Raw genomic sequence first — 27,579 nt, 5'->3', positions numbered from 1 at the left:
ACCTCAAAGCTGTATATTGTCACCCTATTTATATAACTTATATGCAGAGTACATCATGTGAAATGCCAAGGTGGATGAATCACAAGTTGGAATCTAGATTGGTGGAAGAAATATCAACAGCCTTAGATCTGCAGATGATAGCACTCTAATGGCAGAAAGGAAGGAGGAACTAAAGAGCTTCTTCATGAAGGTGAAAGAGGAGAGTGAAAAAGCTGGCTTAAAAATCAGTAGTAAAAATCTAAGATCATAGCATCTGGTCCCATCACTTCATGGCAAACAGAAGGGGAAAAAGTGGAAGCAGTGACAGATTTTATGTTCTTAGGCGCCAAAATCCCTATGGATGGTGACTGCAGTCATGAAACCGAAAGACATTTCCTCCTTGGAAGGAAAACTATAACAAGCCTAAACAGCATATTAAAAAGCAGAGACAGCACTTTGTCAACAAAGGTCTGTATAGTCAAAGCTATGTTTTTTCCAGTATTGAGTATGGATGTGAGAGTTGGACCTTTATGAAGGCTGAACACCAAAGAATTGATGTTTTCGAATTGTAGTGCTACAGAAGACTCTTGAGGGACTGCAAGGAGATCAAACCAGTCAACCTTAAAGTAAATCAACTCTGAACACTCATTGGAAAGACTGATGCTGAAGCTGAAGCTCCAATACTTTGGCCACCTGGCGGGAAAAGTGGACTGACTAGAAAAGATCCCAATGCTGGGAAAGACTGAAGGCCTATGAAGCAGGGGGTGGCAGAGGATGAGATGGTTAGGTAGCATCATTGACTCAGTGGACATGAAATTGAGCAAACTCTGGGAGATAGTGGAGGACACAGGAGCCTGTTGTGCTGCAGTCCATGGGGTCACAAAGAGTCAAACGCAACTTTGTGACTGAATGACAACATTCATAATATATATAAAGCTCCTATGACTCAACATCAAAAAACCCCCAAAATCTCGACTACAAAATAAGCAGAAGAATTGAATAGACAATTGCTTCAAAAAGGATATGCAGATGGCCAACAGGCACATGAAAGGATTCTCAGCATCACTAATCATTAGGGCAATGCAAATCAAAACCACAATGAGGTATCTCCTCACACCAGTCAGAAATGGCTATCATCAAGAAGAACACAACAGCTGTTGGTGAGGATGTGGAGAAACAGGAACCATCATACACTGTTGGTGAGAATGTAAATTGGTGCAGTCACTGTGGAAAACAGTATGGGGTTTCCTCAAAAAACTAAAAGTAGTACTACTAGCAATTCCACTCCTAGATATATATCCAAAAAACAAAACCCACTAATTTGTAAAAATACATGCACTTCAATGTTTATAGCAGCATTATTTACAATTACCAAGGTATTAGATAAATGAATATATATATATGCATACCACTCAACCATAAATAAGAATGAAATTTTGCCATTTGAAGCACTATAGGTGGACTTGGAGGGCATCATGCTGAGTAAAATAAGTCAGAGGAAGACAAATACTGTATGATATCTAAAAACTACAGCAAACTAGTGAATATAACAAAAGGAGCAGACTTAAGGAACAAACTAGTGGTTACCACTTTGAAAAGGGAAGCAGGAGGGGCAGAAAGAAACAAATGGTTATTATGGGATTGTACGAAATCATCTGTGTGAAACTTAAAAATTGTAAATTGTTATAGAATTTAAAACCTCTTTTATTCAATTAAAAAAATCCAACATATGCTGCTACTGCTAAGTCACTTCAGTCGTGTCCGACTCTGTGCGACCCCATACATGGCAGCCCACCAGGCTCCCCCGTCCCTGGGATTCTCCAGGCTAGAGTGGGTTGCCATTTCCTTCTCCAGTGCATGAAAGTGGAAAGTGAAAGTGAAGTCGCTCAGTTGTGTCCGACTCTTAGCAACCCCATGGACTGCAGCCTACCAGGCTCCTCCGTCCATGGGATTTTCCAGGCAAGAGTACTGGAGTGGGGTGCCATTGCCTTCTCCAACGTCTGGATAGGTACTATATTATCATCATTTACACATAAAACTCAAAAGTTACGGACTTTGAAGACAACTTATGACCCAAATTCCATGTATCTACCATTACACCTTCCCATTACACCCTTCCTTAACATGATCTGGATATAACAGAATAGAGTATACTTCCCAGAACTGAAAGAAAGCTGATGTAGCTGAGAGGTGAGAGTAGAGGGGCTGTAGATGCCACTTCAAGGAGTTAGAATTTACCCCAAAGGCGATAGAAGATGCTAAAAGGTTTTAAATATGGAAGAATGAAATTATAAATTATGATTGTTTTGACCAGGGGTCTGCAAACATATTTTGTAAAGCACCAGAGAGTAAATATTTTAGGCTCTACAAGCCAGATAGTTTCCTGCAGCCACTCAACTCTGCCATCGTAAGGCAGTCATACACATTACATAAGTAAGTTTGGCTATGTTTCAATACCACATTTATGGATATGAAAATCTGAATTTGAATATCATGTATTTTTAATATCATGTATTTTAAAGTATATTGACACTTTTTATTTTATTTTTTTTAATGATTTAAAACTGTAAAAAGCCATTTGGGAGCTAAATTTGCTTGGTAGGCCATAGTTTGCTGACCCCTAATTTAGAAGATGATCACTTAGGCTATGTGTAAAAGTAGACAAAGAGGTACTTTCTGACTCATTTCATCAGGTCTAGTACCCACATACTTACTTTTTAATATTCAAGGTCTGCTCTATCATGCTATATATGTCTTTTATCTCTCTACCACCAACAGATATGCTAATGCAAAAAGAATATTCTCAGGTTAAGCATTACATTTTATTTGCGACCCCTTTGTGTTCAATGTAGTCATATTTTTCTTCTTTAAGGATGAGATATCTTAGGGGTAGAAGGTAATTTATAGGTAAGAATAGTACTGTTTGTTTTATAAATTTTTAAATGCAAAGAGGTAATAATTCTTAGTATGTAGGCTAGATCATAATTTAAATAGTAATAATTGATTAGAAAACATGATAAATTCTTTAGAAAATTTTAAAGTGGAGCATCAAATGTATATAGTAGATTCATAAGCTTAAATGGAACTTTAAGGCCTTAATCCTCTCTTAAGGCTTTTAATGCTTCTTAAAGACAGACCTTGGGCTATAAATAAAAAGTTACATATGAAGAATAAGGATATAGCATTTTGATTGTTCACTTTTACAAATAAAAAGGAAAGCAAAAGTATCTCTCTCATTTCCTTATTTTAGATTTTTATCTTTTACTAATAAAAATCCTCATGGGTTAAGGTTAGCCTATTAGTAGAAAGTCTGCTTGGCTTTAAACTAACATGGAGACTTTATATTGTTACTGCCTAGAAAGTGAAAGTGAAAGTGAAGTTGCTTAGTGGTGTCCGACTTTTTGTGATCTCATGGACTATAGCCCACCAGGCTCCTCCATCCATGGGATTCTCCAGGCAAGAGTACTGGAGTGGGTTGCCATTTCCTTCTCCAGAACTGAGACTAAATGCTGAAACAGATATGATTTGAAAAGAAGTTTGTAAGATGGCTATGATGAGTATCGGTGCGTGCTCTGTTGTGTCTGACTCTTTGCAACCCTGTGGACTTGTAGCCCACCAGGCTTTGATGATTATGTATTAGTTAATAGTTAATGTAGCATAAATTACAGAACAGTATAATAATACATTGGGAAATAAAGTTTATCAGACACTAAACATATAAATATTCATCTCTTTAGTTATTATTTTGGCTAGAAAGAAGGCTGGGACTACAGACATAAAAAAAATAAGGAAATAGGAAGAAAATCTACCTTTATTGCTGAGTAGTGGCAGAGGTGAGGAGGAAATAAAGTGACAACGTCACTTGGGTCAGAAAAATCTAAGAAGTGTTGTAATTAAATTTCTGACACTGTGATGTATGAATGCATAGACTTTGGTGAAAATAATAAAATGTCCCCTTAATATACTAATATGCCTGATCAACGTGACCTAACAAAATACAGACAACCAGCAAATAGCAAAAGGTTCACACATTTGAAGTAATTAGATGTTTTCCCATGATCAATGAACGCACAAAGCACAGTTTAATTGAGTGATGCAAAATTAGAATTTAAACAGCAAACTCATTTCAAAGACAAGATAAACTAATATATGAACCCATATTAACATCTAAAGCATCAAAGCTTAAAGTACAAAATGTCTTCACTGTACAGAAGATTCAGATAAAAGAGCCTTCTCAAAGTTTTTATTGTTTTCCAGATTTTTTGACAGCAGTGGAATTTCTATGGAGCAGAATGTGCTGAAAATCAGGAACCCCACCTTTGTTTATCTGATCTCATTGTGGCAAAAAATCTTATAAAATAAGAACCTAATACAGAGCACAAAGATGTGTAAGAAACTAGTCTATTTTACTGTTCCATAATTAATAAGTTGAGGATTAAAGCACATTTGAACTTATTATATTCTGTTGGATCTACTTTGCACTGTGGTCACTTTAAAAATATAAGTGAGAACATTCAAACTGTTACTTCTCACTAAAACCTAAGGGACAAACTGAGCACATTCAAGATCTCAGGGACATGTCTTGTCCTGTGTCTTGGTTTCTGAAGCTGTACTTCTATAGGGAATGGATTAGAAAAAATTTAAGCTTGTTAGATACAAAGGTGTCATCCTCTCACATCAAAGTACAGGAGGAGAGACATTCAAGAATTATAAATTCTTAGAAAACATGAAAATCCTTTGGGTCTGGCAAGGAAAATGTCAGCAAGTCAAAAGAGGCTAGATGGCTATTGACCAGTTTCATGAAGGCAAAGCTGCAAGCCAAGATGGAATAAATGCTTTCCCACCATGTGTTGAAGGCACAAATGACACTAATCCTTTTTAATGGTCACAAAAGCTGACAACTTACTCAGCGTTAGAACTGAAAGCACAAAATCATCCCAAGGAATGACTCACCATAAACAGGTCACGAGCACCAATGTCAACAGCTAACAGAAATGCCTTTTCAAATCTTTGGTACCTGTAAGGAAGTAATGTTATATGTTGTGAACAAAACTATAGAAGAGGAGACAGCAGTTTGTTTAATGTACTTATATGCTATTGTTTTTGTTCTGATAAAAATATTCTCAAACAGTAGGGACTTCACCTGCTGGGATCTTCCCTATGTGAACTCTTATTTTATTTAGGAGGTGCTGATGCACACAGCCTGTGCAGGGGTTCAGTGTAACTGTCAAGCACAAACATAATCAGATTCAGTTCACTTCAGTTCAGTTGCTCAGTTGTGTCTGACTCTGCGACCCCATGAATTGCAGCATGCCAGGCCTCCCTGTCCATCACCATCTCCCGGAGTTCACTCAAACTCACGTCCATCGAGTCGGTGATGCCATCCAGCCATCTCATCCTCTATTGTCCCCTCTTCCTCCTGCCCCCAATCTGTCCCAGCATCAGAATCTTTTCCAGCGAGTCAACTCTTTGCATGAAGTGGCCAAAGTACTGGAGTTTCAGCTTTAGCATCATTCCTTCCAAAGAAATCCCAGGGCTGATCTCCTTCAGAATGGACTGGTTGGATCTCCTTGCAGTCCAAGGGACTCTCAAGAGTGTTCTCCAACCCCACAGTTCAAAAGCATCAATTCTTCGGCGTGCAGCCTTCTTCACAGTCCAATTCTCACATCCCTACATGACCACTGGAAAAACCATAGCCTTGACTAGACAGACCTTTGTTGACAAAGCAATGTCTCTGCTTTTCAGTGTGCTGTCTAGATTGGCCATAACTTTGTCACCATCTGCAGTGATTTTGGAGCCCCCAAAAATAAAGTCTGACACTGGTTCCACTCTTTCCCCATCTATTTCCCATGAAGTGATGGGACCAGATGCCATGATCTTCGTTTTCTGAATGTTGAGCTTTAAGCCAACTTTTCCACTCTCCTCTTTTTAGTTCCTCTTCACTTTCTGCCATAAGGGTGGTGTCATCTGCATATCTGAGGTTATTGATATTTCTCCTGGCAATCTTGATTCCAGCTTGTGCTTCTTCCAGCCCAGCCTTTCTCATGATGTACTCTGCATAGAAGTTAAATAAGCAGGGTGACAATATACAGCCTTGATGTACTCCTTTTCCTATTTGGAACTAGTCTGTTGTTCCATGTCCAGTTCTAACTGTTGCTTCCTGACCTGCATACAGGTTTCTCAAGAGGCAGGTCATGTGGTCTGATATTGCCATCTCTTGAAAGTGTCACAATAACCAGATCAGGTGCTGCTAAATGTAGAGAAATGATAGCTTAGGAAATACGTTTCCTCATTATATTTTCCTTTGTTGTATTTTGTTGTGTAAGTGGAAAGTAGGAGGATATGGACAATACAGCAGGATAAGAACAATTAATAAATCATGTATTTATATTAAAAGTTGAGAAGTCAAATGTTGAAGTTTTACAAAACTCTCAGATTAGTGATCTGGGGTAAAAACATCCCCTGCTGTTGTAAATGAAAATAATAAGTGGTTTCTAAGTATTTTAAAAAGGTATTGTTTTTCTACTATTTCATCACAATCATACTATCTTTCCCTGACGTATAACTAAGAATTTTCTTTGTGAGGACAAACTTTAGTTTACATCAATTACCTCTACAGAAAATTTAAAGTCCTGAGAGAAAAGCATGTCATGAACATATAATTTGCACAGGATTTTGGAATAAAAGGTCATCTATGCTGAAACTTACACAGATGTAACAATCAGTTTTTCTGACTCAAGAAACAAGCAGATATATAACCAAGTTCTGTTCTATATTGTGAAATATGATGGTATAAAATATACTAAGTTTTCACATAAAACATAGCAGAAATGTGGAATATTATTACTAAGAGTATATAAAGTTTATTAGTGAAATAGCTAATATAATTAAAATTCAAACAAGGCTTATTATTATTCCATATGAGCTGGTAGGCCAGAAACTGAAACACTTTGTAATTTCCATACTATGTTTGGTAGCTGTTCTCCCATCTACTCTCTGGTTCTTCTTACTGGTATCTCCAGTATTTGCTGAATCCTTTTCAACTGTGGACGATCAGAAGAAAATTGTGTTCATTTTTGTTCCAGGAAAATGGCTGACTCTATATATTCAGTGGACATGGGTTGTAATAAGGAAGAGGACAGATCAGCAAGTTGTACTGTTAATACTATTCATAGATTTACTGCCATTTTGCATTTGTTCCCATCCACTATATTGAAACTTTTCTAGCAATAGTAATTATTCATCCTCTAAGATAAGTGTGCTCTTTTGGCCACATCTGATCCTATTAACTTCCCCTACTTGAAACCCTCTTTCTTTGCATTTGGAGATCCATTCTTGCATTTGGAGAGTCATCTTTTGTTTTCTCAATTCTTAGATTTCACCTTCTTAGTCTCCTTTTTAAGTTAAGTTTTCACCCACCCCGCCCTCACGTCCAAGATGGTGGCGCTCTACTGCGGTGGCGGGCTCAGGCCTCTGATGCTGTCCTGGAGCCGGGATCTGCCGTGCATCTGGCACGCCCTGCATACCTCCGTGGTTTGCTTCAAGAACCGGGTGGCCCGAGTCCGAGTGGACAAGGGGAACAAACCAGTGACCTACGAGGAAGCGCATGCGCCTCACTACATCGCCCACCGCAAGGGCTGGCTGTCACTGCATACAGGTAACCTGGATGGGGAGGACCACGCTGCCCAGCGAACAGTGGAAGATGTTTTCCTTCGCAGATTTATGCTGGGCACCTTCCCAGGCTGCCTGGCTGACCAGCTTATTCTGAAGCGCCGGGCTAACCAGGTGGAGATCTGTGCCCTGGTCCTGAGGCAGCTACCTGCGCACAAGTTCTACTTCCTTGTGGGCTACAGTGAGACCCTGCTGTCCCACTTTTACAAGTGTCCTGTTTGCACCTCCAAACTGTTCCCTCAAAGGTTGTGTATAAGTATATGTAGGACATACATCAAGCTTTTTACATCAAGTTGTAGCCTGCGAAGGACAGAAACTTGTGAAAATGGACTGAAGTAGAAATAGGGGAAATACATCCCCTCAGATTTCTGAGACTTTGTCTTCAGAGTTGCTACTGAATAAATAGACTCTCCATGTTGTCTTGCTTCTTCGTCTGTCTAGAGAACTAGAATAGGGTCTTTGAGGATGCTTCAGGGTTCCCAAGAAGGCTGCCAGTTACCTGAGGTTTAGGTAATAGCTATGGTTCAGTGCATATCCTGTGCCAGTCACTGTGTCAGGAACTTTACCTGAAGTTCTTTGTTTTCTCTTAAAATGGAAAGATTCATTTTTGGAGATTATAAAGCAGTTATTTTTTTAAAAACCTTTTTCAATTTAAGTCTGAATTTTGTAATAAGGAGTTCACAATCTGAGCCACAGTCAACTCTTGGTTGTGTTTTTGCTGACTGTATAGAGCCTCTCCATCAGCTGCAAAGAATATAATCAACCTGATTTTGGGGGGGGGGGGAGTTTTCTCTGCCTGTTCCATGAAGGAACAAGCAGTAACCTACTCAGATAGGGTTACTACCTCAGTAACCCTAACTGCTCCTATGGCATTGATACATCAAAGACACACATCTCTAGTATCCATTTATTTCTGGAGCTCTAAACTCTTTCGTTCCAGGTATCTCAAATTTAACATGTCTAGTATGTCCATTGACATACCAATTTGGCAACCATATATGTGATTCATTGGAATTGGTAAATATGAAATTAAGGTGAGCAGCTTAGGAGGTACAGTTCCTTCTAGGTAAGAGGTAGTGATTCACATTATGATAAAATGAAAGAACTGGCATTGGCATCTGGTAGTATAATCAACCAAAAATACCAAAGGGTGCTCCCAACTAGATCGCTTATAAAATACATTTAAAGTACAACATAAGACTCTTAAAAAAAAAGGGAAATTTCCAAGGATAACACATTGTCAATAAAAAAATAACCAACTAACCAAAGTTCCTTGACTGAAACTAGGATCCATAAGCAGAGATCAAAAATGGGGGAAAAGGGCAGAACTACTCTGGCCATGACCCTCAGAAAACTGACCCTTGACCAAGTCTTAAGGTAAAGGTGCTTAACTTGAGACTTCTGATTAAGCCAGGGGCTAAAATGATCCCAAGGTTTAAGTGCCCTTAACATCGGCAAAGTAAAAAGAAAATTCATGTCTGGATTAAAGCACTTTTGATACAAGTCACCAGAATTGCCATAAATTAAAACAAGTATGAGCTCACACTGAAACATTACTAAATACAAAAGAAACAAGCTACTGTGATGGGAAATTAGAAAATAAACAACAGATTTACTTCTCCCTGGATTTCAGATGATTGAATTATTAAAGTTAGAATGTAAAACAGTTCAGCATATTTAAAGAAATAATGATGGGGCCATGAAAATAAGCTTACAACAGGATATATTAATAATAAAAGTGTTACCCAGTAGATTTTTTAAGAAATAAAAATAGAACTTTTTTTTTTTTAATAGAACTTTTGGAAATGAAAAATTGAAGTTAAATAATTTGGTATAAAGAGAGAATTAGTGAAATAAAAGAGGCATAAGTAAGGAATTACACAAAATGTTAAAGAGACAAGAAAAAAAAATATAAAGGGAAGTTAGCAATACAAAGAACATGGAAGTTAGCAAAACAGAGAACATGGAAAAGTCTAACACGTCTAATCAGGTAATAAGGTAAATGCGGACAATTTTCCAGAGCTGATAAATGAAATGAATCAATAAACACAAGAGGGACAATATATATCAATCAGGATACAGTGAAAAGAATCTATAATTATGCAAATATACAATGAAGATGCAGAACTCTAAAAATAAAAAGGTCTTAAAAAGCAAGAGAAAAGACAGGTCACTTATAAAGAAGATAACCTACAAACAGACTGAGACCAGACCTCTCAATGACAGCAATGGGTGTAGAAGACAGTAGGGATGCATCTTCAAATGGTAGTGAGAAAATGAGCATTTCTCTTGTATAATATAACAATGGAATTCTCAATAGGTAAAGCAAAATAAAGACACTTTAAGATATGTACAAACTGAAAGCATTCAACATATCTTCAATAAAGGGACTTGTAGGGGACATAACTCAGGAAAAAAGGAAAATGATCCCAGAAGGAAGGTTTGAAAAGCAAGAAGGAATAGCTTAAAAAAAAAAAAAAAAAAAAAAGATGTGGTTAATATACAGGCAGATAAATACACACAGACATACATGCACATACACAAATGTTTTGCTATTTTTAAGATCAGAAAACAATAATTAGATATGTCATATTAATCAGAAAAAAGTTAAAGTGCCAAGGTCCTTGCTTTTTGAATTGTCGAAGGTAATTGTTTGATTTTGGTAACTGTCACAACAAAATTACAAATAGCAATCATTAAAAGTTTGTATAAATGCTTAACCAGTAATATAGGTAGAGTGGAGTGAAGGGTGAGCAAATTGAAAAAGAAGAAAATTCAAGAAGTATTAAAGAAAAGAACACTGGACCTACACCAGTACACTGGTGAAAACAATGCGTGAGAGACACCGTGGCCAACTGCCAGTATACCCAGTTAAAGTGTGGCCGTGAGAAGTGCCAATCAAGCATGTAATCTCAGAGCTCATGCAACAGGGGAAAGGTAACACAGCAGAGCATAGTCAGGGGTGAACATCTCCAGAAATAGAATGCTGAGTGGCTTCTCTCCCAGTGGGAGTTTTCTAATCCCACCTATCTCACACCACAGATCAGAAAAGAGCTAAGAAACAGATCTGGGGACCCCTGCTCCAACAACTAAGGAGCAGACCCCACCCCTGACAGGGCAGTGAGTCTGTCTGATACATCCATTTATACATCAGTTTGGCAAACATATATATGATTAACTGAAATTGAGAAGTATAAAATTAAAGTGGACAGCGTAGGCAGTACACTTCTTTCTAGGTAAGAGGTAATGATTCACATTCTGAGAAAATGAAAGAATTGGCTTTGGCATCTAGTAGCATGACCAACCAAAAATATCAAAAAGTGCTCCCAACTAGACTGCTTATAAATATACATTAAAATACAATACAGAGCTCTAAAAAAAAAGTTTCCGAGAATACCACACTCTCAATTACAAAATAACTAACTAACCAAAGTTCCTTGATTGACACTAGAGTAATGCTCCCTGAGCAGACAGCAAAAGAGGGAAAAAAGGCAGAACTAGTCTAAACCATCACCCACAGAAGACTGAGCCTTGAACAAGTCACAAGTTAAAGGTGTTTAGCCTGAGACTTCTGATTAAGCCAGGGGCTAAAATGATTGCAGGTTTTAAGTGCCCTTAACATTGACAGAAACAATAAAAAGAAAATTCGTCTTTGGATTAAAACACTTTTGATAGAAGCCATCAGGATTGCCATAAATTAAAACAAGTACAAGTTCACAATGAAACATCACCAAATACAAAAGAAAACAAGCTACTATAATGGAAAATTAGAAGATAAACAGCAGATTAACTTCTTCCCAGATTTCAGATAATTGAATTATTAAAGTTAGAATATAAAATAGGGGGGCAGTCCTATGATGTCAGAGGAATAGGACAGGGAGACCACTTTCTCCCCCACAAATTCATCAAAAGAACATTTGAACGCTCAGAAAATCCCACAAAACAATTTCTGAACGCTGACAGAGGACATCAGACACATAGAAAAGCAGCCCATTGTCTTCGAAAGGAGGTAGGAAAAAATATAAAAGATAAAACAAGAGACAAAAGAGGTAGGTACGGAGCTCCGTCCTGGGAAGGGAGTCTTAAAAAAGACAGGTTTCCAAACACCAGGAAACACTCTCACTGCCGAGTCTGCGGCGAGCCTTGGAACCACAGAGGGCAACATAACAGGGAGGAAAAATAAATAATTAAAACCCACAGATTACGTGCCTAACAGTAACTCCTCCAGCGGAGAAGCAGCACAGACGCCTGCACCTGCCACTAGCAAGCAGGAGCTGGTCAGGGAGGTGCGGCTGCATTGCTTAGAGTAAGGACTGGGCCTGAATGCCCCGAGGGCAATCTGAGGGAACTAACTTGGGGTAGCAAACCAAACTGTGGGATAGCTGCCACGTGAAAAGCCCTAACCTAAGACACCGCCAGGCCTGCTGACATAACAAAGGACTGACTAGAGCTATGTGAAAAGCCCTAACCAAAGACAACTTCAGGCCCACTCACAGAACACAGGACTGAGCAGAGCTAGCCAGCTGCAGGCCAGCCCATCCCCACCCTCCGGTGACAGGCAGGCGAGGGCAGACAGAGCCAGAAGGGGGCAATCACGGCCCCAGAGAGGCTTCGTTGCTAACCAAGACTTCTTGGGATTCTGGACGGTCAACATCCGCCTGAGAAGGTGCGCCAGTTGTACACCCAGAAAACCTAGCAGGAGGGACGGGGGAGGCAATAAGTCGCAGCGACCATGCTCGCCAAACACCTGGTCACCTGAGCTGCTCAGACCTGGGAAGGGCACAAAACGCAGGCCCAACCGAGTCTGCGCGTCTGAGGACTACCTGAATGCCTGAACCTGAGCGGCGTAGACCCGGGAAGTGCATACAAACCAGGGCTGGCCTCAGACAGTTCCCGGCATAGCAACCTAGAGCCTAAGCAGTGTAGACAGGGAAAGCACACACGCCATGAGTGGGGGCAAAAACCCAGTGTGGCCGAGACACTGCGAGCACATGCCAGTGTTATTTGTTTGCAGCGTCCCTCCCTCCCCACAGCACGACTGAACAAGTGAGCCTAAAAAAGTGTCCACCACCACCCCTTTGTGCCAGGGTGGAAATTAGACACCAAAGAGACCAGCAAACAGAAGAAGCTAGAACAGAGGGACCCTCCTAGGAAGTGACAGGTACAATAGATTAAAAACCCTATAGATAGTACCGACTACATAGGAAGGGGCCACTAGCCCCTTAAGAAATATAAGCTGGATCAAGGAACTATCCAAAAATGAACTGACCCCACACTGCCCACACCACCACCAGAGAAAGTAAAAATAGTAAAAAATATATCTAGGACTATCATTCTTTAATTTTTTTTTTAATTTTTAAAAAATTTAGGTCCTCTATTACTCCTTTAATTTTCATTTTTATAACTATTACTTTGTTAAAAAAAAAAAAAAAGAGACCCTTTTTAAAAGCAAACTTCATTTGTATATATATTATAATTTTTGTGACTTTTTTTTTCTCTTTTTCAAAATCCAATCTCTACTCTAGATTTTTAATCTTTGCTTTTTGGTATCTGTTATCAATTTTGTACCTTTAATAACCCAATCTTCAGTACCCATTTTTACTTGGGAGTGAGATTACTGGCTTGATTGCTCTCTCCCCCTTTGGACTCTCCTTTTTCTCCACCAGGTTGCCTCTGTCTCCTCCCTCCCCCTTCTCTACCCAACTCTGTGAATCTCTTTGTGTGTTCCGGATGGTGGAGAACACTTAGGGAACTGATTACTGGCTGGATCTGTCTCTCTCCTTTTGACTCCCCTCTTTATCCTCCTGGTCACTTCTGTCTCCTTCCTCCCTCTTCTCTTCTCTGTATACCTCCGTGAACATCTCTGGGCGATCCAGACTGTGGAGTGCACATAAGGAAGTAATTACTGGCTAGCTTGCTCTCGCCTCTTTTGATTCCCCCTCTTCTCCTCCTGGTAACCTCTATCTCCCTCCTCCCTCTTCTCTTCTCTATGTAACTCTGTGAACTTCTCTGGGTGTCCCTCACTGTGGAGAAACTTTTCATCTTTAACCTAGATGTTTTATCAATGGTGCTTATAGATGGAGAAGTCTTGAGGCTACTGTAAAAATAAGACTGAAAGCCAGAAGCAGGAGGCCTAAGTCCAAATCCTGAGAACACCAGAGAACTCCTGACTCCAGGGAACATTAATTGACAGGAGCTCATCAAAAGCCTCCATACCTACACTGAAACCAAGCACCACCCAAGAACCAACAAGTTCCAGAGCAAGACATACCACACAAATTCTCCAGCAACACAGGAACATAGCCCTGAGCTTCAATATACAGGCTGCCCAAAGTCACTCCAAACCCAATGACATCTCATAACTCATTACTGGACACTTCACTGCACTCCAGAGAGAACTCCAGCCCCACCCATCAGAATACCGACACAAGCTTCCCTAGCCAGGAAACCTTGATAAGCCACCCTTAAAACCCCACCCACAGCCAGGAAACTCCACAATAAAGAGAACTCCACAAACTTCAAGAATACAGAAAGGCCACCCCAAACACAGCAATATAAACAAGATGAAGAGACAGAGGAATACCCATCAGGTAAAGGAACAGGATAAATGCCCACCAAACCAAACAAAAGAGGAAGAGATAGGGAATCTACCTGACAAAGAATTCCAAATAATGATAGTGAAAATGATCCAAAATCTTGAAAACAAAATGGAATCACGGATAAACAGCCTGGAGACAAGGATTGAGAAGATTCAAGAAAGGTTTAACAAGGACCTAGAAGAAATAAAAAAGAGTCAATATATAATGAACAATTCAATAAATTATATCAAAAACACTCTGGAGGGAACAAACAGTAGAAATATGGAGGCAGAAGATAGGATTAGTGAGGTAGAAGATAGAATGGTAGAAATAAATGAATCAGAGGAAAAAAAAACGAATTAAAAGAAATGAGGACAATATCAGAGACCTCTGGTACAATGTTAAACACCCCAATGTTCGAATCATAGGAGTCCCAGAAGAAGAAGACAAAAAGAAAGACCATGAGAAAATACTTGAGGAGATAACAGTTGAAAACTTTCCTAAAATGGGGAAGGAAATTATCACTCAAGTCCAAGAAACCCAGAGAGTCCCAACAGGATAAACCCAAAGTGAAACACCCCAAGACACATATTAATCAAATTAACAAAGATCAAACACAAAGAATAAATATTAAAAGCAGCAAGGGAAAAACAACAAATAACACACAAGGGGATTCCCATAAGGGTAACAGCTGATCTTTCAATAGAAACTCTTCAGGCCAGGAGGGAATGGCAGGACATACTTAAAGTGATGAAAGAAAATAACCTACAGCCCAGATTACTGTACCCAGCAAGGATCTCATTTAAATATGAAGGAGAAATCAAAAGCTTTACAACAAGCAAAGCTAAGTGAATTCAACACCACCAAACCAGCTCTCCAACAAATGCTAAAGGGTCTTCTCTAGACAGGAAACACAAAAAGGATGTATAAACTCGAACCCAAAACAATAAACTAAATGGCAACGGAATCATACTTATAAATAATTACCTTAAACGTAAATGGGTTGAATGCCCCAACCAAAAGACAAAGACTGGCTGAATGGATACAAAAACAAGACCCCTATATACATTGTCTACAAGAGACCCACATCAAAACAGGGGACACATACAGACTGAAAGTGAAGGGCTAGAAAAAGATATTCCATGCAAATAGAGACCAAAAGAAAGCAGGAGTAGCAATACTCATATCAGATAAAATAGACTTTAAAACAAAGGCTGTGAAAAGAGACAAAGGACACTACATAATGATCAAAGGATCAATCCAAGAAGAAGATACAACAATTATATATGCACCCAACATAGGACCACTGCAATATATAAGACAAATGCTAAGAAGTATGAAAGGGGAAATTAGCAATAACACAATAATAGTGGGAGACTTTAATACCCCACTCACACCTACGGATAGATCAACTAAACAGAAAATGAACAAGGAATCACAAACTTTAAATGATACAATAGACCCATCCCACTCCAGTACTTTTGCCTAGAAAATCCCATGGACAGAGGAGCCAGGTAGGCTGCAGACCATGGGGTCCCTAGAGTCGGACGCGACTGAGCGACTTCACTTTCACTTTTCACTTTCATGCATGAGAGAAGGAAATGGCAACCCACTCCAGTGTTCTTGCCTGGAGAATCCCAGGGACGGGAAGCCTGATGGGCTGCTGTCTATGGGGTCACATAGAGTCAGACACAACTGAAGCGACTTAGCAGCAGCAGCAGTAGCAGGGTTAGAAGGAAAGAAATCTTTAAAATTAGGGCAGAAATAAATGCAAAAGGAATAAAAAAGACCATAGCAAAAATCAAAAAAGCCAAAAGCTGGTTCTTTGAGAGGATAAATAAAATTGAGAAACCATTAGCCAGACTCATCAAGAGACAATAGGAGAAAAATCAAATCAATAAAATTAGAAATGAAAATGGAGAGATCACAACAGACAACACAGAAATACAAAGGATCATAAGAGACTACTATCAGCAATTATATGCCAATAAAATGGACAACATGGAAGAAATGGACAAATCCTTAGAAAAGTACAACTTTCCAAAACTGGACCAGGAAGAAATAGAAAATCTTACAGACCCATCACAAGCATGGAAATTGAAACTGTAATCAGAAATCTTTCAGCAAACAAAAGCCCAGGTCAAGACGGCTTCACAGCTGAATTCCATCAAAAATTTAGAAAAGAGCTGACACCTATCCTACTCAAACTCTTCCAGAAAATTGCAGAGGAAGGTAAACTTCCAAACTCATTCTACCAGGCCACCATCACCCTAATACCAAAACCTGGCAAAGATGCCACAAAAAAAGAAACCTACAGGCCAATATCACTGATGAACATAGATGCAAAAATCCTTAACAAAATTCTAGCAATCAGAATCCAACAACACATTAAAAAGATCACACACCATGACCAAGTGGGCTTTATTCTAGGGATGCAAGGATTCTTCAATATCCACAAATCAATCAATATAATACACCACATTAACAAATTGAAAAATAAAAGCCATATGATTATCTCAATAGATGCAGAGAAAGCCTCTGACAAAATTAAACATCCATTTATGATAAAAACTCTCCAGAAAGCAGGAATAGAAGGAACATACGAACATACCTCAACATAATAAAAGCTATATATGACAAACCCACAGCAAACATTATCCTCAATGGTGAAAAATTGAAAGCATTTCCCCTAAAGTCAGGAACAAGACAAGGGTGCCCACTCTCACCAGTACTATTCAACATAGTTTTGGAAGTTTGGGCCACAGCAATCAGAGCAGAAAAAGAAATAAAAGGAATCCAAATTGGAAAAGAAGAAGTAAAACTCTCACTGAAGATGACATGATCCTCTACATAGAAAACCCTAGTAACTCCACAAGAAAATTACTAGAGCTAATCAATGAATATAGTAAAGTTGCAGGATATAAAATCAACACACAGAAATCCCTTGCATTCCTATACACTAATAATGAGAAAATAGAGAAATTAAGGAAACAATTCCATTCACCATTGCAATGGAAAGAATAAAATACTTAGGAATAAATCTACCTAAAGAAACAAAAGACCTATATATAGAAAACTATAAAACACTGGTGAAAGAAGTCAAAGAGGACACTAACAGATGGAGAAATATACTGTGTTCATGGATCGGAAGAATCAATATAGTGAAAATTAGTATACTACCCAAAGCAATCTATAGATTCACTGCAATCCCTATCAAGCTACCAACGGTATTTTTCACAGAGCTAGAACAAATAATTTCACAATTTGTATGGAAATACAAAAAACCTCGAATAGCCAAAGCAATCTTGAGAAAGAAGAATGGAACTGGAGGAATCAACCTGCCTGACTTCAGGCTCTACTACAAAGCCACAGTCATCAAGACAGTATGGTACTGGCACAAAGACAGAAATATAGATCAATGGAACAAAATAGAAAGCCCAGAGATAAATCCACACACCTATTGACACCTGATCTTTGACAAAGGAGGCAAGAATATACAATGGAGAAAAGTCAATCTCTTTAACAAGTGGTGCTGGGAAAACTTGTCAACCACTTGTAAAAGAATGAAACTACAACACTAACACCATACACTAAAATAAACTCAAAATAGATTAAAGATCTAAACGTAAGACCAGAAACTATAAAACTCCTAGAGGAGAACATAGGCACTCTCCGACATACATCACAGTAGGATCCTCTATGACCCACCTCCCAGAATATTGGAAATGAAAGCAAAAATAAACAAATGGGACCTAATTAAAATTAAAAGCTTCTGCACAACAAAGGAAACTATAAGCAAGGTGAAAAGACAGCCTTCACAATGGGAGAAAATAATAGCAAATGAAGCAACTGACACACAACTAATCTCAAAAATATACAAGCAACTCCTGCAGCTCAACTCCAGAAAAATAAACGACCCAATCAAAAAATGGGCCAAAGACCTAAACAGACATTTCTCCAAAGAAGACATACAGATGGCTAACAAACACATGAAAAGATGCTCAACATCACTCATTATCAGAGAAATGCAAATCAAAACCACAATGAGGTACCATTGCACGCCAGTCAGAATGGCTACTATCCAAAAGTCTACAAGCAATAAATGCTGGAGAGGGTGTGGAGAAAAGGGAACCCTCTTACACTGTTGGTGGGAATGCAAACTAGTACAGCCACTATGGAGAACAGTGTGGAGATTCCTTAAAAAACTGGAAATAGAACTTCCATATGACCCAGCAATCCTACTGCTGGGCATACACACCAAGGAAACCAGAAATGAAAAAGACGCATGTTCCCCAATGTTCATCGCAGCACTGTTTATAATAGCCAGGACATGGAAGCTATCTAGATGTCCATCAGCAGATGAATGGATAAGAATGCTGTGGTACATATACACAATGGAGTATTACTCAGCCATTAAAAAGAATACATCTGAATCAGTTCTAATGAGGTGGATGAAACTGGAGCCTATTATACAGAGTGAAGTAAGCCAGAAAGAAAAACAATACAGTATACTAACGCATATATATGGAATTTAGAAAGATGGTAACAATAACCCTGTATGCGAGACAGCAAAAGAGACACAGATGTATAGCACAGTCTTATGGACTCTGTGGGAGAGGGCGAGGGTGGGATGATTTGGGAGAATGGCATTGAAGCATGTATAATATCATGTATGAAATGAATCACCAGTCCAGGTTTGATGCACAATACAGGATGCTCAGGGCTGGTGCACTGGGATGACCCAGAGGGATGGTATGGGGAGGGAGGTGGGAGGGAGTGCAGGATGGGGAACACGTGTACTCCCATGGTGGATTCATGTTGATGTATGGCAAAACCAATACAATACTGTAAAGTAATTAGCCTCCAATTAAAATAAATAAGTTTATATTTAAAAAAATATATATAAAATAAATCAGCATAAGATATTTAAAAAATGATAGAACAATGAAAAGAAGCATACAACAGGATATATTAATAATAAAAAATTATCAGGTAGACATTTGAAGAAATAAATAGAACTTCTGGAAATGAAAAACTGAAGTTAAATATTTCAGCACAAAGAGAGAACTAATGAAGTAAAAGAGGCATAGATAAGGAATTACATCAAATGATATACAGAGAGACGAGAGAGAAAAATATAAAGTAAGTTTAGCAATGCAGAGAACATGGAAAAATCTAGCATGTCTAATCAGGTAATTAAAGGCAGAGAATATTCCAGAGCTGATAAATGATATGAATCAATAAACACAAGAGGGACAATATATACCAAGCTGGATACATTGAAAAGAATGTATAATTATGCACATCTATAGCAGAGATGCAGAACTCCAAAAATAAAAAGATCTTCAAAAGCCAGAGAGAAGAGAGATCACTACAAACGCGATAACCTACAAACAGACTGACACCAGACTCCCAATGGAGACAATGGACATATAAGACAGTAGGGCCAGGTAATAAAGAGAGAGAGGCCTTAACAACATAGTTACACGGCTGGATTTATTCAATACACAGAACTCGTTACTCATTAATTAGTAAATACACACATCTTTCTCAAAATACATGGAATCCTTACAAAATTAGTAAGTAAAAAAACATGTCTCAGTACATTGTAAGGAATACTATATATAAAGAATTATTAGCGATGTGGTTTTTGATAAAAAGATAAGTGATAAATTTCATATACATTTAAGAATTAAAGTCATTAATCAAAGAAAAATTATAAATTTAAGAATACTTAGAAATAAAAAGTTGAGCAAACGAGACAATTCAAGAGAAATTTGTAGCCTTAAGTGCTTATATTAGGTAAAGAAGAAAGGGTAACGATTGATGAGATAAATATACCATTTAATAATTTAGATAAAAACAGAATAAAGGCAATAGAAAGGGGGAAAATGCAAGCAGTGTCAGATTTTATATTGCTGGGTTCCCAAATCACTACAGACAGTGACTGCAGCCATGTCCTCCCTGGAAGAAAAGCTATGACAAATCTAGACAGTGTATTTAAAAGCAGAGAAATTAAAAAACAAAGCACAGACATCACTTTGCTGACAAAGCTCTGTAGAGTCAAAGCTATGGTTTTTCCATTATTCATGTATAGATGTGAGAGTTGGACCATAAAGAAGGTAGAGCACGGAAGAATTGATGCTTACCAATTGTGGTGCTAGAGAAGATTCTTGTAGTGCTGCTGCTGCTGCTAAGTTACTTCAGCCATGTCTGACTCTGTGTGACCCCATAGACGGCAGCCCACCAGGCTCCACAGTCCCTGGGATTCTCCAGGCAAGAACACTGGAGTGGGTTGCCATTTCCTTCTCCAGTGCATGAAAGTGAAAAGTGAAAGTGAGGTCGCTCAGTCGTGTCTGACTCAGCGACCCCATGGACTGCACCTACCAGGCTCCTCCATCCATGGGATTTTCCAGGCAAGAGTACTGGAGTGGGGTGCCGTTGCCTTCTCCGAATTATATACTAGTTTATAAGAAATCTACTGTATAGACACAGTGTGACAGTAAATGGATGGAAAACAATGCTAGAATGATTTAAATTACTAGGTAAAATAGACGTCAAAACAAAAACAAGGAAGCATAACAGGAAGACATAACAGTCATAAATGGGCTTTATGGTTGTCCAGTGGTTAAGAGTAAGCCTTGCAATGCAGGGTACTGGTTTGAACCAGAATGAACACTGGTTCAATCATTGGCCCAGGAAAATCTCACATGCTGCAGAGCCACTAAGCCTTGGCCCCACAACAACTATGCCTGTGCACCACAATTACTGAAGTCTGTGTACTCTGGAAGAGCCCAGGCTCTGAAACAAGAGAAGCCACCAACAATGAGAAACGCCATATACTGCAAGTATAGAGTAGCCCCCACTCACCGCAACTAGAGAAAGCCCTCATGTAGCAATGAAGAACCAGCAGAGCCAAATATAACTGAAAAAAAAAAAAAGCTATAATATAAAAAATGATAATTGTCTCTAGGGTAAATTGCAGTTGCTTCCCACCTCTCTGGAGATTCCAAGATCAGCAGGTAGGTCTGACCCAGGCTCCTAGCAGATTATTGTTTCTGTCATGAATCCTGGAGCATGTGAGATTTGTGTGTGCCATTTAAGAGTGATGTCACTCTTTTGCTTGAAATATATTTTTCCATCCTTTCACTCCCAACCTATTTGTGTCTTTGAGTCTAAAGTGAGACTTCTAGACGACATATAGTTGGGTTGTTGTTTTTTCCTACTCTTTAAAAAAATCTCTGTAATTGGTGGGATTAATGTATTTTCATTTAGAGTAATTACTGATAAGGAAGTTTAGTTCTGTCATTTTATTGTATTCTACATCTATCTTTTTGTTCCATAATTCCTGCAATACTGCCTTCTTTTCCATATGATTGATTTTGTCTAGTGTACCATTTTGATCCTTCTCTTTCCTCTTTTGTATTTATTTTAGTTATTTCATTAGTGGTTACTCTAAGGATTATAATATCTTAATTTTATAACAATATAAATGATACCAACTTAACTTTATAGCATACAATACTTTGCTTCTAAATATAGCTCTATCCTCTCCTTTTTTTTATTGTTGGAAAATATCTTTAAATATTGTGTGCCCATTAATGGATTTACAATTTTTGTTGTATGCATTGTTTTTAAAATCAAATGGAGGAAAAAGAAGAGTTACAAACCAAAAATATAATAATACTGGATTTTTTATTTACCTCCATAGTTATCTTTCCTTGTATTATTTTTTCCAACAGCTTTTAATTACTGTCCTTTCATTTCAGCCTGATAAGACTCTCTTCAGTATTTCTATAAGGAAGGTCAACTAGCAGTGAACTTCCTCAGTTTTTATCTGGGAATATCTTACTTTTCCTTCATTTTTAAAGGATTGTTTTGCCAGGTGTAGACTTCTTGGTTGACTCTTTTCTTTAGATCTTTAAATGTTATCCTGCTACCTTCTGTCTTCCATGGTTTCTAATGAAAAGTCAGCTGTTAATCTTATTGAAGAGCTCTTCTACAATAGCAATTGCTTTTTGCTTTCTGCTTTTAAGGTTCTCTGTCTTTATTTTTTGAAATTTTGATTTTGTGTGTTTTGATGTGAATCTCTTTGAGTTGATTCTACTTGAATTTCATCGTGTTTTTTGGATATGTAGATTTCTGCCTTTAGTCAAAATTTTCTTTCCTTCTAAGACTCCCATAATGGATACTCTTGATAGCAACCCACCTGCCCCTCAGATTCTGTTCACTTTTTTCATTCTTTTTCCTCTCTGCTCCTCTGATTTGATAATTTAATTGTCATATTCTCTGATTCTGTCTTTTGCCTGCCCAAATCTGCTGTTGAGCCTATCTAGTGGATTTTTCATTTTAGCTATTATACCTTTTAAGCTCCAACTTTTCTATTTGGTTTCTTTTAATTATTTCAATCTCTGTTGATATTCTCTATCTGGCAGACATTATTCTTCTGATCTCCTTGACATCACTGTCTATCATTTCTGTTAGTTCTCTAAGCTTATGTAAGACAGCTAACTTTTTTAAATTTAATTTTTAAACTTTACAGTATTGTGTTAGTTTTGCCAAATATCGAAATGAATCCACCACAGGTATGCCACAAGTATACATGTGTTCCCCATCCTGAACCCTCCTCCCTCCTCCCTCCCCATACCATCCCTCTGGGTCGCCCCATACCAGCCCCAAGCATCCAGTATTGTGCATCGAACCTGGACTGGCGACTCGTTTCATACATGATATTATACATGCTTCAATGCCATTCTCCCAAATCTTCCCACCCTCTCCCTCTCCCACAGAGTCCATAAGACTGTTCTATACATCAGTGTCTCTTTTGCTGTCTCGTACACAGGGTTATTGTTTCCATCTTTCTAAATTCCATATATATGCGTTAGTATACTGTATTGGTGTTTTTCTTTCTGGCTTACTTCACTCTGTATAGTAGGCTCCAGTTTCATCCATCTCATTAGAACTGATTCAAATGTATTCTTTTTAATGGCTGAGTAATACTCCATTGTGTATATGTACCACAGCATTCTTATCCATTCATCTGCTGATGGACATCTAGGTTGCTTCCATGTCCTGGCTATTATAAACAGTGTTGCAATGAACATTGGGGTACACGTTAAGACAGCTAACTTAAACTCTTATTCTAGTAAGCCCAATGTTTGTGCTTCCCCATGCTATTTTCCCCTGGTGCATGGGCCACACTTTCCTGCTTTTTTTATATGCCTTTTATTTTTTGTTGGAAATAATATGTTTTGAATATAATACAGTGATAACTTTGGAAATACAATTATTCCAGGTTTTACTGTTGCTGCTTTTGAGGGAAGTCATCCACTTGTCTAGTGATATTCTCAAAGCCTATATTTATTGTCATATGTGATCACTGAAATCTGTTTCATTACCTCAGCAATCAGCCAAATATTTTTAACATTCTGACAGAATGATGTGACAGATTCTTTTAAAAAATTCTGAAGCAACAAAGAAGCAATCCTCTCAGTCTTTGTAGATTGGAACTGAGCTAAGGCACACTTTCACTACTTAGCCAGCGTACCTATGTACAGTCCAACCTCAGAAGTCCATTCGTGCTTGGGCAGAGCCCAAAACTGCTCCAGAGTTTTAACTCTGGGGTTCTCTCAGGTTTTTTATGAGCAAGCATCCAGATCTGGGCATACGTGTTGAACCCCTGATTTCCTGGCATATGAGGTAGTCCTTTAAGGACTTTATTCCCCTTATATTTAAAATGGAAAACTAAAAAGGACCCACCGTATAGCACAGGGGACTCTGCTCAGTGTTGTACGGCAGCATGGATGAAGAGAGTCTGCGGCAGACTGGATATGTGTATGTGTATGGCTGCGTCCCTCTGCTATGCACCTGAAACTGTCACAACGCTGTAGATTGGCTATACTCCAGTATAAAATAAAAGGTTACATTACCAAAGAGAACTTAATTCCTCCCCACATCTTACTCTTAGCTTTCTCTTTCTCAGGTCTTTCTGTCTATCCACTGCTTTCCCCACTCTTCATCCTTTGCCTAAGAGACAGCTATGCATATTATGTCTTGAAATGCCTTTGACGTACACAAATGCTTTCACCAAACATGTTGTTCCAGCCTGAAGGAGGTGAAATAAAACCAAGTGTCTACAGTGGCCCCTCTGGAAGTGACAAGACCAAATTCATGACCAGTTTTTGAGATAAAAGTCCATTGTTGACCTCTGGCAGCTAGCTGACACCAGAAATGGTGACCACTGTCCCCATGGCCACTGTCATACTGGGGAATGGGGGATGGCAGACAGGTAAACAAAAATGCAGCAATGTTTCCTTACCGAGTTAGTGGTCTCTGTCCTTATTAAGCATGTCCCTGATTACTGCAAGTTTAAAAAAATTGATTCTAGAGTTTTTTAAAAGTTAATTTTGTCAGTTTTTGCTTGCTTAGTGTTTGCTTCATTGGAAGGACTGATTCTTGGAGCTCTACTCTGATGTTTTCATGGTGTCTCTCCCACTTCTATTTATAGGACCCAATGTGGCATTCATGAGAATATCATTCTGAGATCTCCTACTGAAGGGAATGTAACTGACAGCCCCAGCTGTTCGATTTTGAAATCTGTTGTTGTGTTTTTGTGTTAATGCTACACTTTCCACAAGCTGGTCTGTGGCAATAAATGAGGGCACTCAGGGATACTAAGGCAGTTCTATTTCTGACTGACAACAGACTGTTTGAGTGGGCAGTATTAGCTTGAGGACTCCTGATAGATGAACCAAACCTTTCTTTGAATTGTTCTGTGGTGTGCTGGAATGGTGGTGGAGACTGTGGATGGGCAGTGGTTAGTAAGTAGACAGTAACACAGGTTGACTACTACTAAGTTTATTAATGTCCTAAGGAAGAATAATCAGAGACTGAGTGCTCTTCATAGTTAATGGCTAAGTGTGACAGCCAGAAAACCACTCTGGTAGCTTATTTGTTGTTGTTATTGTTCAGTCACTAAGTTGTGTCCAACTCTTTCTGACCCCACAAATGGCAGCATGCCAGGCTTCTCTGTACTTCACTATCTCCTGGAGTTTGTTCAAATTCATATCCATTGAGTCGGTGATGCTATGTAACCATTTCATCCTCTGCTACACTGTTCTCCTTTTGCCTTCAATCTTTTGCAGCATCAGAATCTATTCCAATGATTGACTCTTTGCATCAGGTGGGCAAAGTATTAGAGCTTCAGCTTCAGTATCAGTCCTTTCAATGAATATTCAGGGTTAATTTCCTTTAGGATTGATTGATTTGATCTCCTTGCTGTCCAAAGGATTCTCAAGAGTCTTCTCCAGCACCACAATTGGAAATCATAAATTCGTTGGTGGTCAGCCTTCTTTATGGTCCAACTCTCACATCCATACATGACTACTGGAAAAACCACTGCTTTGACTATACAGACCTTTGTCAGCAAAGGAATGTCTCTGCTTTTTAATATGCTGTCTAGGTTTGTCATAGCTTTTCCTCCAAGGAGTAAGCGTCAAGAGGGTCTTTAGTTCCCCTTCACTTTCTGCCATTAGAGAGGTTTCATCTGCATATCTGAGGTGGTTATTTTTCCCAGCAATCTTGATTCCAGCTTGTGATTCATCCAGCCCAGCATTTCACATGATGTAGTCTGCATATAAATTAAATGAACAGGGTAAAATACACAGCTTTCCGAAACTCCCTTCCCAATTCTGAACCAGTCCATTGTTCCATGTAAGGTTCTAACCGTTGCTTTTTGACTACATACAGGTTTCTCAGGAGACAGGTAAGGTGGTCTAGTATTCCCATCTCTTCAAGAATTTTCCACAATTTGTTGTGTTCCACACAAAGGCTTTAGTGTAGTCAACGGAGCTGAAGTAGATGTTTTTTCTGAAATTCCCTTGCTTTCTCCATGCTCCAACGAATGTTGGCAATTTGAACTCTGGTTCCTCTGCCTTTTCTAAACCTAGGTTGTACATCTGGAAGTTCTTGGTTCCTATACTGCTGAAGCCTAGCTTGAAGGATATTGAGCATAACCTTACTAGCATGTGAAGTAAGTGCAACTATACAATAGTTTGAACATTCTTTGGCATTTCCCTTCCTTGGGACTGGAATGAAACCTGATCTTTTCCTGTTTTGTGGCCACTGCTGACTTTTCCAAATTTGCTGACATACTGCATGCAGCATTTTGACAGCATCATCTTTTAGGATTTGAAATAGCTTAGGTGAAATTCCATCACCTCCAGTAGCTTTGTTTGCAATAATGCTTCCTAAGGCACACTTGACTTTACACTCCAAGATGTCTGGCTGTAGTCTGGCTCTAGGTGAGTGACCACACCACTATGGTTATTTGGGTCAATAAGATTTTTTCTCTCTATAGTTCTTCTGTGTATTTTGTGCCATCCCTTCTTAATCACTTCTGCTGCTGGTAGGTCCTTGCCATTTCTGTCCTTTATCATGCCCCTTATTGCATGAAATGTTCCCTTTATATCTACAGTTTTCTTAAGGAGATATCTAGTCCTTCCCATTCTGTTGTGTTCCTCTGCTTACTTGCATTGCTCATTTAAGATAGCCTTCTTATTTCTCCTTGCTAGTCTGTGTAACTCTACATTCAGATGGGTATATCTTTCCCTTTCTCTCTTGCTTTTTCTTCTCTTCTTTCCTCAACTATTCAAAAAGCCTAGTCAGACAACCACTTTGCCTTCTTGCATTTCTTTTCCTTTGGGATGGTTTTGATCACCACCTCCTATACAATGTTATGAACCCCCATCCATCGTTCTTCAGAAACTTTGTCCACCAGAAAATCCCTTGAATCTATTCATCACCTCCACTGTATAAAGTGATTTGATTTAGATCATTCCTGAATGCTCCAGTGATTTCCCATACTTTCTTCAACTTAAGTCTGAATTTTGTAATAAGGAGTTAATGATCTGAGCCAGAGTCAGCAGGTCTTGTTTTTGCTGACTGTATAGAGCTCCTCCATCTTGGCTGCAAAGAATATAATCTCTCTGATTTCAGTATTGACCATTTGGTGATGTCTAAGTGTAGAGTCGTCTTGTGATGTTGGAAAAGGATGTTTGCTATAACCGGTGTGTTCTATTGACAGAACTCTGTTAGCCTTTGCCTTGCTTCATTTTGTACTCTAAGTCCTGTTTCTCCAGGTATCTCTCGACTTCCGACTTTTGCATTCCAATCCCCTATGATGAAAAGGACATCTTTTGTTGTTGTTCTAGAAGGTCTTCTAGGTCTTCATAGAAACAATCAACTTTGGCTTCTTCAGCATCAGTGGTTGGTGCATAGACTTGAAATACTGTGATGTTGAATGGTTTGCCTTGCAAATGAACCAAGATCACTCTATCGCTTTGAATGTTGC

General features: G+C 38.7%; 1 protein-coding gene and 1 pseudogene across 3 annotated transcripts in view; one reads left to right on the top strand and one right to left on the bottom strand.

Annotated features, from left to right (window-relative positions):
* Positions 1-27,579, bottom strand: part of WDPCP (WD repeat containing planar cell polarity effector) — a 312,142-nt gene that overhangs the window by 57,166 nt on the left and 227,397 nt on the right. For 2 of the 3 annotated variants that reach the window (XM_070379381.1, XM_070379382.1), the window contains exon 13: positions 4,933-4,996. The exons of the other annotated variant lie outside the window; for it this stretch is intronic. In XM_070379381.1, the coding sequence (XP_070235482.1) occupies positions 4,933-4,996 (64 nt within the window). The remainder of the gene's footprint in view (positions 1-4,932; positions 4,997-27,579) is intronic. 3 annotated transcript variants of the gene reach the window in all.
* Positions 7,413-8,057, top strand: LOC138989979 (small ribosomal subunit protein uS3m pseudogene; annotated as a pseudogene).

The sequence above is a fragment of the Bos mutus genome, chromosome 11, assembly GCF_027580195.1.
Source record: "Bos mutus isolate GX-2022 chromosome 11, NWIPB_WYAK_1.1, whole genome shotgun sequence".
NCBI classification, from domain to species: Eukaryota; Metazoa; Chordata; class Mammalia; order Artiodactyla; family Bovidae; genus Bos; species Bos mutus.
This window is presented reverse-complemented; position numbering and strand designations above follow the sequence as displayed.